The sequence below is a fragment of the Falco biarmicus genome, chromosome 2 (assembly GCF_023638135.1).
Source record: "Falco biarmicus isolate bFalBia1 chromosome 2, bFalBia1.pri, whole genome shotgun sequence".
Classification (NCBI taxonomy): domain Eukaryota; kingdom Metazoa; phylum Chordata; class Aves; order Falconiformes; family Falconidae; genus Falco; species Falco biarmicus.
This window is the reverse complement of record NC_079289.1, coordinates 75,611,517-75,626,621: the sequence shown is the minus strand read 5'-3', so window position 1 is coordinate 75,626,621 and position 15,105 is coordinate 75,611,517. Positions and strand designations below refer to the sequence as shown.

Sequence of the window (15,105 nt, the reverse complement as noted above, 5' to 3'; positions counted from 1 at the left end):
TGCTTTCCACAGCTTTAATCAATTTTGCCATTCAGATTTTTTAAAGAGGTCATCCATGCTGATTTCACCAGTTTAAACAGTTTCTGAAACAGATTTCAGTTAAATTGATATATTTCATTTAAACAGACTTCTAAATCTATTAGTATTTTAGCATGGTGGGTTGACCCCAGGCAGAGACAAAGCACCCAGTCACTCACTAAGCAATAGCTTGGAAGACAACAGCCACCCCATTTTTTTTTTTTTTTTTTTTGAGCATGGTGGTATTGGATAACCCTTCAGCCAGCTTGGGTCAGCTCAGCTGTCCCTGCTGTGCCCCCTTCCCAACTTTCTGCCCATCTCCAGCCCACTCACTAGGAGGTGTGGGTGTGGGTCTGTACAGAGTAAGAAACAGTAAAAGCCTTTAGGCTTTGCAAGCACTGATCAGCCATGGCAAAAACATCCAAAACAGCACCATACAGGCTGCTATGAAGAAAGTTAACTCCATCTCAGCCAGCCTCAGTACAGTGAGTTAATTCACTAAGCACATTAAAGCATGATAAACATGATAAGGCATCAAGGTGACTCCGTGTCCTGAATTCTAACCCTTCAGTTTTTACAATAGAACTGCTTTGTAGAGCCACAATTATAAATAATTTTATTTCTGCTTACAGAACAATCAAGTGGCATAAACCAGCTCTACAGCTCGTAAATAACAGAAAATATCAGAAAAGATGGGGTTGATGTGGCAAGGCATATGAAAAATGGGATTTAAAATGAGTAAGATCTGCTCAATTTTTTAAATTCTCTACACTCAAATATTTCCCAGGCAACTCTGTACATATTTAGGCTTGTTAGTCAAGATTTAATTAGATGAAGTCAGAAGTGAAAATTATTTCATTACCTGTGATAAATCCAGATGTTGGTTTCAGACTATGGAACTGTTGATCATGTTTAGCTCTCTCCTCCACAGTAATAGCCCAGATATCCAGGTTGCCTAGCCCAAAAGAAATGGAGAAATAAAATTCAGAAACATTATTTAAAAAGTACATTATTTTTGTTTCTGAGTGTAATTATATCATATCATACCGGACCTCTGAAAACAACATACACAGAGAAGCCATTCATCTGAAGTCTATAGTTGGTATCTCCATGAATCCTTAAACAGCCAGTTAGGACTTAATGAACTTACCAGAACTAAGTGTTACTGAATTAAGATGACTACTGAGCACTGATCCACTTATCTGGCTCATACAGAAATTGAAGTTACAACCAGGCTGCTCAAAGTGCAATCAAATAAAAGACAACATCAGCATACCAGAGGATATAATGCAGAAGGTTCGTAAGACTAGATATTTAGGAGGCGGGAGGCCATTTGCCTCCCACAATACATACAGCTGAAATGCAAGTTCTTTTAATTGAAAAGGTACCTTGAACAATCAGTTGTGTACTCTGTGTTCTTGTACTATTATAAGAGAAGAACTCTCCTTACTTGTCTAGGAAAAGTGTGATTCAACCAGATAGTAAACATTTTTCATGGGCAACAATACCACAGGAAAGCATGCTCCTCATTCTTCTGAGAATGAGAAATCTGAATAAGAATGTTACACAGACCAGATCCGTCACACCACATTCATAAATTGGAGATAAATATTTAGTTTACACTGAGTTTTATTACCCTTCCACAGTGCCATGCTTCTACAACACGTTTTCCAGTTCTAGCTCCATTTTTGTGCCAGTTCCTCTCCTCTCTCTCCTCTTGCAGACATTTCACTTTCATCCTTCAGATTATCTGTACTCAGAGTAAACATATCTCAACTTCCACCTGAGACCTCCAATAAGCTCTCTAACACTGCATTTCAGGTTTGTTTCAACAATTTCTAACCAGTAAAATCATTATTTCAACATCTGTAGAAGTACACTGCACTGGTGCACCTTCCTATGGGAACATAACAACATGAAGGCACCTAAGTTAATGGAAACACTGTTTCATTGAAGCAGTATTAAAAGATAAAATGTAGACTTGCAGAAAAAATAAAGAGATCTAGCATTCACTCTGTCTCAGTACTACATTCTCAGATTAAATTTCAGGTAACAAGGTCTACAAATATTTTCAACAAATATTTCAAACTGCTTGCACACTGAGGCAGAATCAGACTCAGCAGTTATGAAGAACATGAGAATTTCCTGCCTCCTGAATTTCTGCTATTTAAAATCTACTTTCATGTGGCAAAATGTACTTTGGAGAGAAAAGAAAATGGACAAAGGGAAGAAAAACATTCCTTTAAATAGCAGATTTCACTAATGAAAGAAAAGCCACATTCTTAGTAAAAAAATATCATCTCAATTTCAGGTAAACCATGGATTTCTAGAAGCAGACTAATAATATCTAATTCAAGGAAAGGACATTTTAAGATTAGTCCAGAAATCCCAGAATTTTAGTGATAAGCTCACAGAAGCACTGTAAACAGATTTCATAGCTGTGCTCCCTGTGGGGATGGAACAGGACTCTTCCTTGGATATGAACATCCCAAAACACAATAGTTCAAGTAACCAGTTATCTCTTAATCGTCTCGTGAACCCCTGATAGGAGGAAAGGAATAGTGTTAAGACTTTATGACCAATATGCAAACTAGGCTGACTAGTCTAGGCCAACTAGGAGTAGAGGAACATCTCCCTGTATTGGAAACACGACTACTGCAGCCTGAGATCCTAAGGCTGGATGGGATAGCTTACACAAAGGGGGAGAATTTCTTGAACGTAATGGGGGAAGAAAAAAACCACCAACAAACCAACATGAAATTTGCAATGATTCACTGGCTTGCTCTCTCTCAATTTGAGGTATGCATGACTCAGTACCAAAAAAAAAATAAAATAAAAAATAAATAAATAACAAACCCCAAAAAACACAACAACAAAACCTAGCTCTCCCTATCCTCTGCAAAAAAAGCAGCAAAACCCAGAACTAAAAACTCTCATGGCATGAGGTAGCTAAAAATGTATTATAGTAACTATTTCAAAACAAAATTTGTTGATTTATTCTCTGGAGTCCCTGTAACTAGAACAAATTATTGTCAATATGTAATCTTCCAGATGGAGATTTGGTTGGTATTGGAACAGTAGGTCTCCTTGATTATTAACATCAAAAGAGCCAATGTTAAACCAAGCAACCCCAGTAGCCTCTTCAGTCAGAAAAGTATGAACGGCATCTGTGGCATTGACTTATTTCCTTCTTTTGTTGTTTGAGGAAACAATAAGACCTATGCAAGAGCATGAAACAGGACCTTACTCAACACTATGACATCATTCATGGCTTCAGATCCTGGATGGCAATATAGAGGTTGTGGAGCTTTTCAATGTATTTTGATACAAAGGAGGCAGTCAACAAACCACAAAATCGACTCATAAGCAAGCTATTCCTGAGTGCAACAGCAAGCCCTCTAACCATCTTTTCTTTTGCAGGGCTTAGCAGTAACCTCATCTGTAAAAGTGAAGCAGTGAGCCCTCATATATGGAACAGGCATTTTCTTCTCCGGACAAAATGACACAACATCAAGCATAACACATTCTTCCAACAATTATCAATATCCTACCATGCCTAATTTTTTTTTAGTCATCCTTAAAATAAGCAGTGTTCTGGAATATCAGTGAGTTACCCCAAATATAATATTGGATGCTGTGCTCTTTCCATACCCACTGTCCAAGCTGGCTTGAAAGATCCTTTAAAAAGAAAGAAAGTGAAATAAAAACAAAACTATCATTATTGGCATTCACAAGCACAGTGATACCAGATACTGCACATTTGGAGTGAGGACTTTCCGAAGATGGAGACTGCATAAATCTTCTTATTGGTAACTACAGGCAGCAGAAAATGTTGCATTCTCAAAAGGATGCTAAATGTCCCCATAAAAATTAGAATTTTCTTTACACCATTTGTTTCCTCTTACAACAATCTTAGCCTTTTGCTGTCATCTTCTAAGAGGAGGGACTGGCAGACTTGGTTCAGGTATGAATACCCTAAGAAACTTCCCTCACACTGCATTACAAATTAAAGATACTCCAGAAACTACATTAGCCACATACTTATTCCAACTTCCTCTTTGTAGAGCAGTCGGATGAAAAAAGTTGTTTGAGAAGAAATAATCAATTCCCTCCTTCTTAAAGCCATGTACTGGAGTTAACAGGATCCTGGACAACAGATGCAAGATCGAATGGTAATATATAAAACTGAAAAAAGAAAGCTGCTATCCATCTGTAAGGCAATGAGAACTCTCTGAAGACAGCAGAGGAGAATGCTTTGAAGACAATATTTCCATTAAGAATGTATGTACATGTTTAAATATTGGCACATGCAAAGCACAGCCCTGACTCTAAACAAAAGGAAATACTTGTCTGAATGAGATTTCTTTCACATCATGACTTCCTTACATTGTGAAAATCAGTGAAGCTATTCACAACTTTTTACGTGACCTGAAAGAGTATTCTACACAAAATTGTCCAGTGAGTTTATTTGATCAAAGCACCTAGTAGCCAGTTTCACTCCCAAACTGACGAAGTCTGACACCAAACAAGGTTTAATTCTTAGAGGGCTGGACTTAAAGATAACTGAGACAATGCATGGCAGCCTCCAATTATATGTTTGTGCTAGCTACCGTGTGTAAAGTGATGTTTCTTCTGTTGCGCTGCATGGACTTTTTCAGACTGGCAGAGTCTGCATCCAGTCAATTGTGTTTAGCAAGAACTGGGTATCTCTAACAACATACTCTGAATAGCACACATGTTTCCTGAAGTCTCCCATGGAAACAATAACACTAGACATAAATTTAGTTCCTAGCTATATCCAATCCAAAAAACTAGACTTCCGTATATATTTATATACAGACACACACTTTTTTTCTGTCTATATGTGTATGCATATGTAAGTATATATATATATATGTATATACACACACAAACACACATATACACACAAGAATTATACCTGCATCTCCAGAGATAAGCCCTCAACAGATACAACATTTAAGTGGAACTAAACTAGTTACTAGGTCTCAGCACTGAAATTTTTCTTTAGGTTTGTTGCAAAGCTGGCCTAAAAAATCTATTTTACATGAATAGCAAAGAGTAATGTCTCTATTGCACCACCAGGGCCCTTCCTGGATCTTTCAAAAAGACTGAAGTTCAAGATGCTATACCTTCCTCTGTTATAAATGGAGAGCTAAAAAATGCAGCACCTTTGTTCTAATCAAAATATGGGCTACGGGACAAGAAATTTGAAGTGATAGCATCCAAAGGCATCTGCTGTACTTTTTAACAATAAAAACGTCCAAGAACCCTCAAAGAAAAAGCATATCCACTTCTTAGCCACAATTAGTGCAAAATGAGGCTATGCTTTACTGCCAGTGGTTGAGTGGCCTGGATCTGCCTAACAGTTACATACTATATGACTGTAATGGATCAATGTACAAAAAAGGGATACAGCACAGCTTTTCTGTTTGACTCTTCTGAGATGTTGGGTCTATGTTCTATGGGTCTTCAAAAACATTGCAAATCAGATAAACCATCATCTCAGAAACCCACACTATCCATAAACACTTCCATACAACTTGGAAAGCAACGTTTATGCAGAGTGTTTGCATGTAAGAATAGTTCAGAATACACTATAAACAACTTACCCGCAAAAGGTGTTGGAAACTGAGCCATGGTTCTGTCACTTTTAGCTTCTTAATAGATGCCTGAAAAAGGAGAAAAAACCTCAACAATCAAACATTTACAGGATCTTCTATTTTCAATATATATTCTGTCCCCCCTAAAATTAATTAGTCAAGCAAAAATAAAGACAATGAAGAAGTAGGATCATACTGCAAGAACTGGTACTTAAAAGAGAATTGTCTCATTTTTTGTACTACCCTATGCATCCAGGAGTGTGTTTTCATACTAGCACACAGCCACATTATAGTTCTGCTTCAATTATGTCCTCAAAAACAATCTTTATTTATAAATAATCAGTGATGTAGTAAAGAACAGAGTTGAACCAGCCACAACACACAAGATCTCAGCGACACTGCCCAAGGCTGCATTACTTTACTGGGTGTTAGAGCTCTGCCCCTACTTAACAGCAGTCGGCCCTATTTCCAGCTGCTGAAAACATACAACACTGGCAGCGATCTGCTTTTTGTTCCTGACAGAAAAATTCATTAAACGCACTGTCTTGCTTAGAGTTCCTTTGTTTTAAACAAAGTACTTTAAAAAAGGAAACTAAATTTCAAGACTGCTTTACCCCCAAACCACCCCACAAATTTAATAAGTACATCCGAATTGACAAAGCGCTAAAGGTGACATCGCAAGGAAAAATATGTTAGCTGGTAGGAGATACTCTGAAGTCAGCACTGCTTGCTTTTCAAATACAAGCAATCTACACAGTCTAGAAATTTAATCTTTAAAGAAAAAAGGAAAAACATTTTTCTTACTCCACACAAAGACTGACATGAACTGCCTCAGCCAAGAGGACAATAGCTAGCAACAGACCCACAAAACAATGAAAAAGCTGCCTCTTCTCCTACTAGATTCCACTCATGTTTTCCAGGCAACAGAAGAAAAGCAAAAGGAAACAGAATCAGGAGAAGAATAATTTAGAGTGCTTGAACAGCAGCAGAAATTTATCAATATCACTAAGAAAAGGCATTAACTTGCATCAACAATTTCTTTTTGTCTGAATTTCTTGTTTGCTCCCCTGCCCATCCCCCTTTCACACTTCCCACATACTCTTCTGGCTTCCAACTTGGGAACTTACTATGTATACACTCCACATATGTCACTGCAGAGAAACCCACAGCACTTTTGTAAACCAGTCTTCCCATCAGTTTTGATTTAGAGAACCATGAAAAAAACACTTTTTTTTTTTTTTTTTCTCATAATTTGGCACAGCAACCAAGCATGGTACATGACTCAGAAAACTTCTTCCAAATGCCAGGTAATACAGCCCATACTAATTTCATGCACAGCATGCATTATCTCAAAAGTTTAAAATCACATGCATACTGACACAACATTTTCAGAATAAGCTATCTTAGTAGCATGGCTCTTCCAAAAGCATTTAAGTGCTAGAATCTTTGCTTATGTTTTGTTATCATGCTCTGTTGCATGCAATACCTCTATTATGCTTCTGATTTTTAAAACTGCAAGTAAACCCAGGGAGGGGCAGGGGGAAGAGTTCTCTGAACTTCCATGCGCATACTGTTGAATCTTACAGCACAGGCAGTTTTTACACACAAGTGTTAAAGAGGTAACATGAGAGAGACCAGCAGAGCACAGATTCTCTTACTATTACAGTTTCCCAGAGTATACAGGACAGGAAAAGCACTCGGGGCAGCAACGGGAGGACGAGGCTTGAGGAGAACTAGAGGGTGAGTTAGGTAAGGGCAGTGGTATTTGTTTTGTTTTTTTGGGGGGGGGGGGGGGTGCAAGCTAAGAAAACTTTAATATTGTAAATACTGGGACAGAAGAGTGCGTAAGAGGATTGAAAGTGTTTAGCCACTTAAGAGAATATACTCCTCTGCAAAGGAATTGGTAGTTTATTCCTCCTCTACCTTAACACATCAGAAAGAGGGGAGGGAGTGGGAAGTCTCAAGACTAGCCCTGCACTGGATGCCAAAGAAAGCATAAAACCAGCTAAAGAGTTTCTGGAGAGAGGGGGGAGGGGGGAGGACCTGGCAGTAAACAGATTAAATAGTGATGGGTAAAACAGAGAAAAGGAACACAAAGCTATGTTTAAACTTGAGAGACTGAAAAACAACATAAAATAGATTGCAGACAGACATACAATAAGAAGCAAATATAGGGAGAGAAAGATCAACATACTCCAGTAAGAGAGTAATTTAAATTTGCTGTTTATTGCCAATGTGACATCCAACTTCTATAACCAGAGGTTTCATTTTACATGCCTGTGGTGACACCAGGGGCTCTAACTCTGCAGGATGTGGACAGTTGATTCCAACAGCTCAGAGTTTGTTATATATGAAAATGAAGGTTAGAAAAGAGCAGGAACTTCACAGCATTCCAATACTGACTTCACATTTTTTTATTTACATATCAAAGAGCTGGAGAACCTGCCCTGTAGGGAAAGACTGAAGGAGTTAGGTCTTTTTTCCCTGGAGAAGAGAAGGCTCAGCAGGGACCTCATGACTGTAGTCCAGTACTTAAAGGGCAGCTACAAAGAGAACAGAGGCTTTCTTGTCGTAAGGAGACATGGAGAATCTAAGAAGCAATGGGTACAAGTTACACTGGGAGAACTTTCCTCTCAATATAAAAAAAACATTTCTTACAGTGAGAACAATCAATCATTGCAACAACCTCCCCAAGTATTTGGTAGGGTCCCCATCACTGGAGGTTTTCAATGTGCACTTGAACAGGGTGCTAGCTAACCTCATCTAGGCTCCTTCCTCTCCCATGAAAAGCTGGACCAGACAATCTTTTGAAGGTCTGTTCTCACCCAGGCTGTTCTGTGATTTTTCTTTTTGGGTTGAAGATCTCTGGGATGCAGACCTGGTATTATTTATCCAAAAGGCATCTGGCATTGTCATTATATTACAAATGCATCATACATTTGTAAATTATTGTAATGGAAATACAAGCATTGACATTTCCATTTGCAATGTTATTTTGAAATAGTAACAAGTTGTTCTAGATCTGCGTTCCTTGTACCCTAATCTCTACGGGTTCCACCACAGCGTTAACTCCTTTGCCTTCCTTGATCCTCCCGACAACCTCCAACAAGAAAGAATGCATAGTGGGAAAACAAAAATTTTGTAGGAGCCAACTGACCAGAAAGCTGAGAGAAAAACAGAATGAGTAAACCGAGCTCTGTGCCATTCCCTTTAGGAAAGCAGTAATTTCTAACTACTGATATTTGTATTTGTAGGAACTTAAGATAGCAATTTTTCGAACTCTTAACAAATTTGATTGACATTGACCAATGAGTTCAGAAATTATTCAAGCAGGAAGAGGAAGAGACAATAAGAGGAACCACAGCTGCACTGTCAGTCAATTGTATGCACTCTTTCCTTAGAAAGCCAGCCCAAAACTCTTACCATAAGCAAAATTATACTAGTAATTAACAGTCCATCAAATATCTTTTCTGCAAGAACCAGAAGATATAATGGATATTTTATACTGCTTTGAGAAAGAGCAGTAAAAAACATTAAGCTACTTGACTTTACCTGTCCACAAAAAAGCTTAAGCCAAGGCCACACTGAGATTTGCAAACATCCAACATCAAACGTTTCCTTTCAACATACATCACTTAATCTATAAGTAACAGAGAGATACATGTCTAATCCACACACAATATAAACTACCCAACACTATGATCATTCACAAGTTCCATACTTCCCAACTCTCCAGAAAAGGCATAACCACCAACTTTCAAATTCAGTGGGGTACCCACATCAATCATACTGAGCCCTCTCTCCCCACAAAGATCTGTGCAGCACCAGAGTGTTTGTGTTCCTAGGTCAGTGAAAGTAGCATAACGAACAAATGATGTTCCAGTAGATCAATAAATTGCAAATGCACACAAGACCCATTATACACATCTGCTCTGTGTAATTTTTTTCTGCTCAGAATTATTATGCTCTGTTGTTATGAGCAGGTAGAAAGGATGCTGGTTGTAAACACTGTTCCAGTTTCACTCAACATCTACTGTGTTCAGGGGTTTTACCTCTCTGTCACTTGGGAGGTGGAAAGCCCACAAAGTCTGGGAGTGAACATTTCAGGCAAGGAAAGTGAGGAAAGAGGAGAGCGTTCTCCCTCAAAAATTATGGGGCTGATAAGACCCCACGAGCCTACATTTTTCAGCCTAAGGAATAATGCTATTTCACAAAGGGAAGGAGACAGACAACACTTGGAGGTAGGTTCTCAGCCCTGATTGTCTTCCAATGTGGCAGTCCTACTGGAATAAATACAGTCCTCCCATCCATGATCTCACATGGACTTCAGAGCATGAGGCTTCCCCCATGGCTGAGCATGGGGGATACTGGCACATGGACATGAAGTGTAGAACAAACATCAGGACCAAGACATTGTGACAGACAAAACTTTTACATTCTGTTCAGTTAGAACTTTCATAATCTACACAATTATTTTTATATACACAGACTGTGTTAAAACACACATTTAAAATACGTAAGTTAGTTTATGAGAAAAATTTGCTTAGACCCAGCTCTGAGCAAGGGAAACAAGAAAACACCTGTCTCAGCTGTTAGCACTCTCTATTCCATCTTATGCTATTGTAGATAAGTCCAGAAATATTTCATTTCCCATTCCTCACTGCAAATAATTTCTTCTCATAAACCAAAATTCTATCTACAAGTAGTACTCTCTTTTATAGATACACAAGTACTCTTACCATTCTGCTCCTTAAAGGAGGGCTTTCTAGACAAGAAGTTATTCATATAAAGGTAAAACTGAAACATATACGTTAACTAACCCCATACATATAAAAGCCCAGATCAAATCTAAATCTAAGTACTGATGTCTTATCTAAGTTTTTACCTTGAAAAAATGATCAGGTTGAAAACAACTACACTAACAACACTTATGCATAAAAGTCAGGTGTATGAAAACTCTTTCCACTATTATATATGGACTTAAACAATGTGGCTCAAAAATTTATTACAGTTTCTAAAGTTTTCTGTGCTCTTCTAAGGACCTGTTTATAAAGAAAACTGCAATAAAGCCACAGGAAGTATTAATTAAGAGCAATTTAGCTATTTTGGTGCTATGTGTCTTTATATGGACAAGTTTGACATGAAAAAGATCATTTTTTGTTTGCCTCAATATGCAGCACAGCATTTCTATTCTTAAACAATCATTCACAAGATAATTTGGGCATACAATTCAAGAAGTAATTCCTGAGGCAACTTATCAGTCACCTTCCTCCTCCTACAATAAAAAAAGAAACAAAATCAACCAGATAAAACCCCACATCCTTCTCAAGAATTCCAAATTATGACAAAACACCCCCAAGCAGGATGTCATGTGAGAGTACTGTAGACTAACAGCAGGTTTTGTTGTTTTCCCATATTACATGAGAACTAGTATTAAAAAAAGGACTCTGATAGTTTCAGCAAAGCCTGGTAATTTTAAATAGATGCTGGAAAACAAAAACAGTTTGAGCCATTCATGTAATTTTGATTCTTGCTTTTTAGAGATCAGATCATTAATACTGTTACCAATTCCAGTCAAACTTTTCAGAGTTTCTGCTCTTTACAGGAATGACTTTGAACTGTAAAAACCTTCACAAATGTTAAGTTCTACTGTTTCTTGTGGTTTTTGCTAAGCACCCAAATGGGGCTGACAAAGCTCACCACTGCAAATGCTTTTCAATACCCGTAGCAATGATTAAACTTCTAAGATCACTCCTGTATTCACAATTCCCCTCTCTTCTATGAGGAAAGGATATAACCTATCTCAAAGGAAGAAAAATCACTATAAACCCACCAAGCAGACAATAGGTGTAGTAACATGGCACTCTTTTCTCCGCTCTAACTCAGAAGACATCTCAAGAGTCTAACAAAGAAAGAATTCCTTACTTTCTAAAAACGGGAAAAATTGAGAGATTTATCAACCTGATGTTAACATTTATCAAGAACTGTGGTGGAAGCCCCAGACTAACAATAAAAATGGTGCTTCTGCATACAACAAATCTGAAAGCAGTTAAGTACTGTTTATTTTCTTGCCATGGCACTGTCACTCTCTTGTTCTGTCCCTTAAGCTTTAAGTGTTTCTGCAGGAAAGCCCTCCACAACTGCTTCCACAATAACTACCAGGTTGTTGTCTGTTCTTGCTGAAATACTACAGAAGAGATGCACTGTCCAAAATACATTTTACTACTTCAAGACCTTAGGATCAAAGTTCAAGAGGATGGTTATGAGGAACAGTTTTGGTGCAATCAGACCTATACCGCTCAAAAATTCCCAGACAAGTTTAAGATCTAGGCAACAGCCTTATTTGCCATTCAGATTAACAGCTGGCTTGCTGTTTTCCACAGCTGGTCTTTCATCAAAACAGTACTGAGTTTTCCAGACTATATTAACTCATACACTTCTGGGTGAAGGTATTTCTAATTTTTTTAACTGACATCTAAATATTAATAATTGTTAATTTAACATGAACAAGGTGCTTAGAATTTGTCTTTAACAGACATACAAGATTATTTCTTCAGAGAGAGTTCAGAGATTAACTCCTTGAAAATTTAGTCCTTTTCTTCTCCCAATAAATGAGAATGCTTATTGGCATCAGGATTACCCCTCTGAAGCAGATGAGAATGACAATTCCCATTTCAAAGCTAGGAAAACTGACAGGGAAGTATTCTAATTCATTGTAAAAGTTAACTTGATCCAACTGTAACCTGGAACAGAAATCTAATTCAGTCTGATCATCAACCACAAGAACATATTTTGCACATAGGTATCACAAGCAGCAGAGAAACTAAGTGATAAGGTTGGAAATGAGAAATTAAAGAACTGGAGATCTTCCAGTATCATTATATTCATCCACATAAGAAAAGTTGCCGATGACTACATATTACCAGCAATACTCAAACAGTTCTCAAGCACTATAGTTAAAATATTTTAGGACAGTGCAGGCTATATAATGAAAGGAAAAGTCCTTAAGGAGTTCCCAGTTTAATTGAGTGGAATTAACATCACGAAGAAAGCAAGCAAAGGCTGCAATGATAAGATCATTTTGTTGTATAGTCTAGCTAGCACAATTTGAATGGCTGTTTCTAATCTTGTATACACATGGGCTGTTTTTAATCTTGACAGCATTTCACCCAGTAATTCTAATATTTCAGTCACAGTTCACGCAGTACTTTTTTTAAAGAGATGACTGGCTTTCATTTAAAAAGATTTAACATGATGGAAAATCCACTGCATCACTGAAGTGTTTCTAAAACCCTTACGAAGAAATAAAATAAATACATTGTTTTATTTTCAGTTGAATATTTGTTGATTTCATTCTGAACCACCAGATTGTGTAAAGTATGAATTCTTTTCTTATATTTCAAAACAAAACTTTTAGTACTTTCTTAGCACTCACAACTTTCATTTTTTTTTCTTTTTAGTTGTCTTTACTTACAGAGATGAAGTAGTAAGCTGCTTTCTTTTTTTTGTTTGGTTTTGTTTTGTTAAAAAGCTACATTAACACAAGTTGGCAACTTCTGACGCCTCCCCCTTCAATACAAGTTCTAAAACTAAAAATCTGAAACACAAGCATTACAGAGTTAGGAATGTGCACCACACCTACAAGATAGCCTTAACAGTAACCCACCACTAACTTCAGGGATGGTTCAGTAAGGAGAACAAGTAAATGCATTGTATTGTTGCTAGATATAAAAGCATCAAGTTCCCTTAGACCCCCAAAGTCTATTTTGTTTCGCAAACATGAACTTGAGCACTGATCTCAACTGCCAGTAAGTAATGGTTTATAGTTCTACAGAATGCTAATAGAATCAGATAAAGTAGATTGGTTCTGCTATTTACATTACATAAAACGAAGACAGTCATGCTTTATTTTGGAACTGTTAATCTGGCTGTCTCCATGGATCGCTATGCAATGGCGCTTAGAAGATACACTGCAGAACAAAAGAGAAAAGTGGCCACAGTGTGGAGTCCAGCCTTAGACAAAGGAAAGCAAAGTCTGAGTGCTCTGCAATACCTAAGTGCTAGTTTTATGTTCTTTGTGTATTATTCTTTTATTCTAAGAAGAGCTTGATAGTCACATCACACCTTTAACTTAGCCACCCTTAACTTTTCAACTCTAGCTTGTCAGAGTGTAGACTACAGTTGATCTGAAAGCCCTATGCAGTACTGGATCATTTCTATTTCTCTCCACGTTTTCCCCTCATCAAATTTCTAATCTCTCCAGTTCACATAATACGTAACCTTGTTTCTTCCTTTACAGCCTCGGCAAGAAATAGCCCAACTACAGAATAATATGATTAGGCGCTTTTTTCTTTCCCTTTTTTTTTTCTCCCATATTAACCCTTTCCTTATTCCTACATCAACTATCACAGCACAACTGCTTCCATGCACCCTCGGACCACCTCTTACAGTAAGGTGAACACTGCTATATTGCTTGTAAGTCAAGAAGATAATGTAAATATACTAGAGGGTAGTTGATAAATTTCTTACCTCACTTTCCTACAGATTCTCACTACACAACTCTGCATGAACTCTCCCATGTCTTACCATACTGGTCCAGCACTACTCCAGTGTTCCTGCCTTCTCAATGCATTATTTGAATCTATCCTTGCTACTTACCTCCACTGCAGCTGAAGCCACCCTAACCACAAGGATCCCTTTTCCATACCCCTGCATAAGCTCAGAAGTGATATGGGGCTGGAGACGATGGACTTGTGAGCTGTGTTTTCAGTCACAGGACTGAAAAACCAAAGAAATTGTGGACACAGTTTAGATCTGTGCTCCCCCTTTCTGCACAGGCCAATATAACAGTCTCTAACATCAGACAAATCAGACTCAAAAGACTCATAACCCAGCTGTCTGATGTTCTTAGAGGAATGAGGACAGCCAAAGGAATAGGTCAGAGGCATCAAGTCTTTCCTGGACAGCAGTGACAATCTTCTACTCCAAGATTTCATTACTTGTAGGCCTAACCTAATCCCATGTAGCAATGCTGTGCAAATCCAAATCCACATTCTTGTCTTAACTTGATGGATGACCATTTGAAATGGGAACAAAGAAAAGAGGAAAAGAAAATTATCAGATGTCCTGAGTTCTTTCACTTCACATTCTCCATCTCTACCCCAAAGTAACAGTTATGCTGAATAGAGGATAAGAAGGAAGAAAAAGCCCAGAGTCAGCACAAGTGTAAGTCAAGACAGTTCAGGATCTGTGTGTCCATGCCCTTTCCCCTCCTCCTAGGCAAAGCCATAAGATAAAAACGTCTAGTGGGACAGAGACAGGAGAAAGTTGGCGATATAAGAGAAGGTACAGATGGCTCTGTCCCTTGAACGAATCCAGCATAGGTCAGTTTGTCAGTCATAAGCATCTACTCTTCTGAACTCCTAGACGAAAGGGGATCATCAGTTACACAAATGCAGAGGTAAGG

The 15,105-nt window shown here is 38.0% G+C and overlaps 1 protein-coding gene across 6 annotated transcripts in view; it reads right to left on the bottom strand.

The window, feature by feature from the left end:
• The window catches only part of ITSN1 (intersectin 1), a 136,584-nt gene that overhangs the window by 99,144 nt on the left and 22,335 nt on the right, over positions 1 to 15,105 (bottom strand). For all 6 annotated transcript variants that reach the window (XM_056328932.1, XM_056328933.1, XM_056328931.1 and 3 more), the window contains exons 2-3: positions 5,649 to 5,708; positions 881 to 973 (exon numbers count right to left, since the gene is read on the bottom strand). In XM_056328932.1, coding sequence (XP_056184907.1) covers positions 881 to 973; positions 5,649 to 5,676 — 121 coding nt within the window. In that variant the 5' untranslated portion in view covers positions 5,677 to 5,708. The remainder of the gene's footprint in view (positions 1 to 880; positions 974 to 5,648; positions 5,709 to 15,105) is intronic.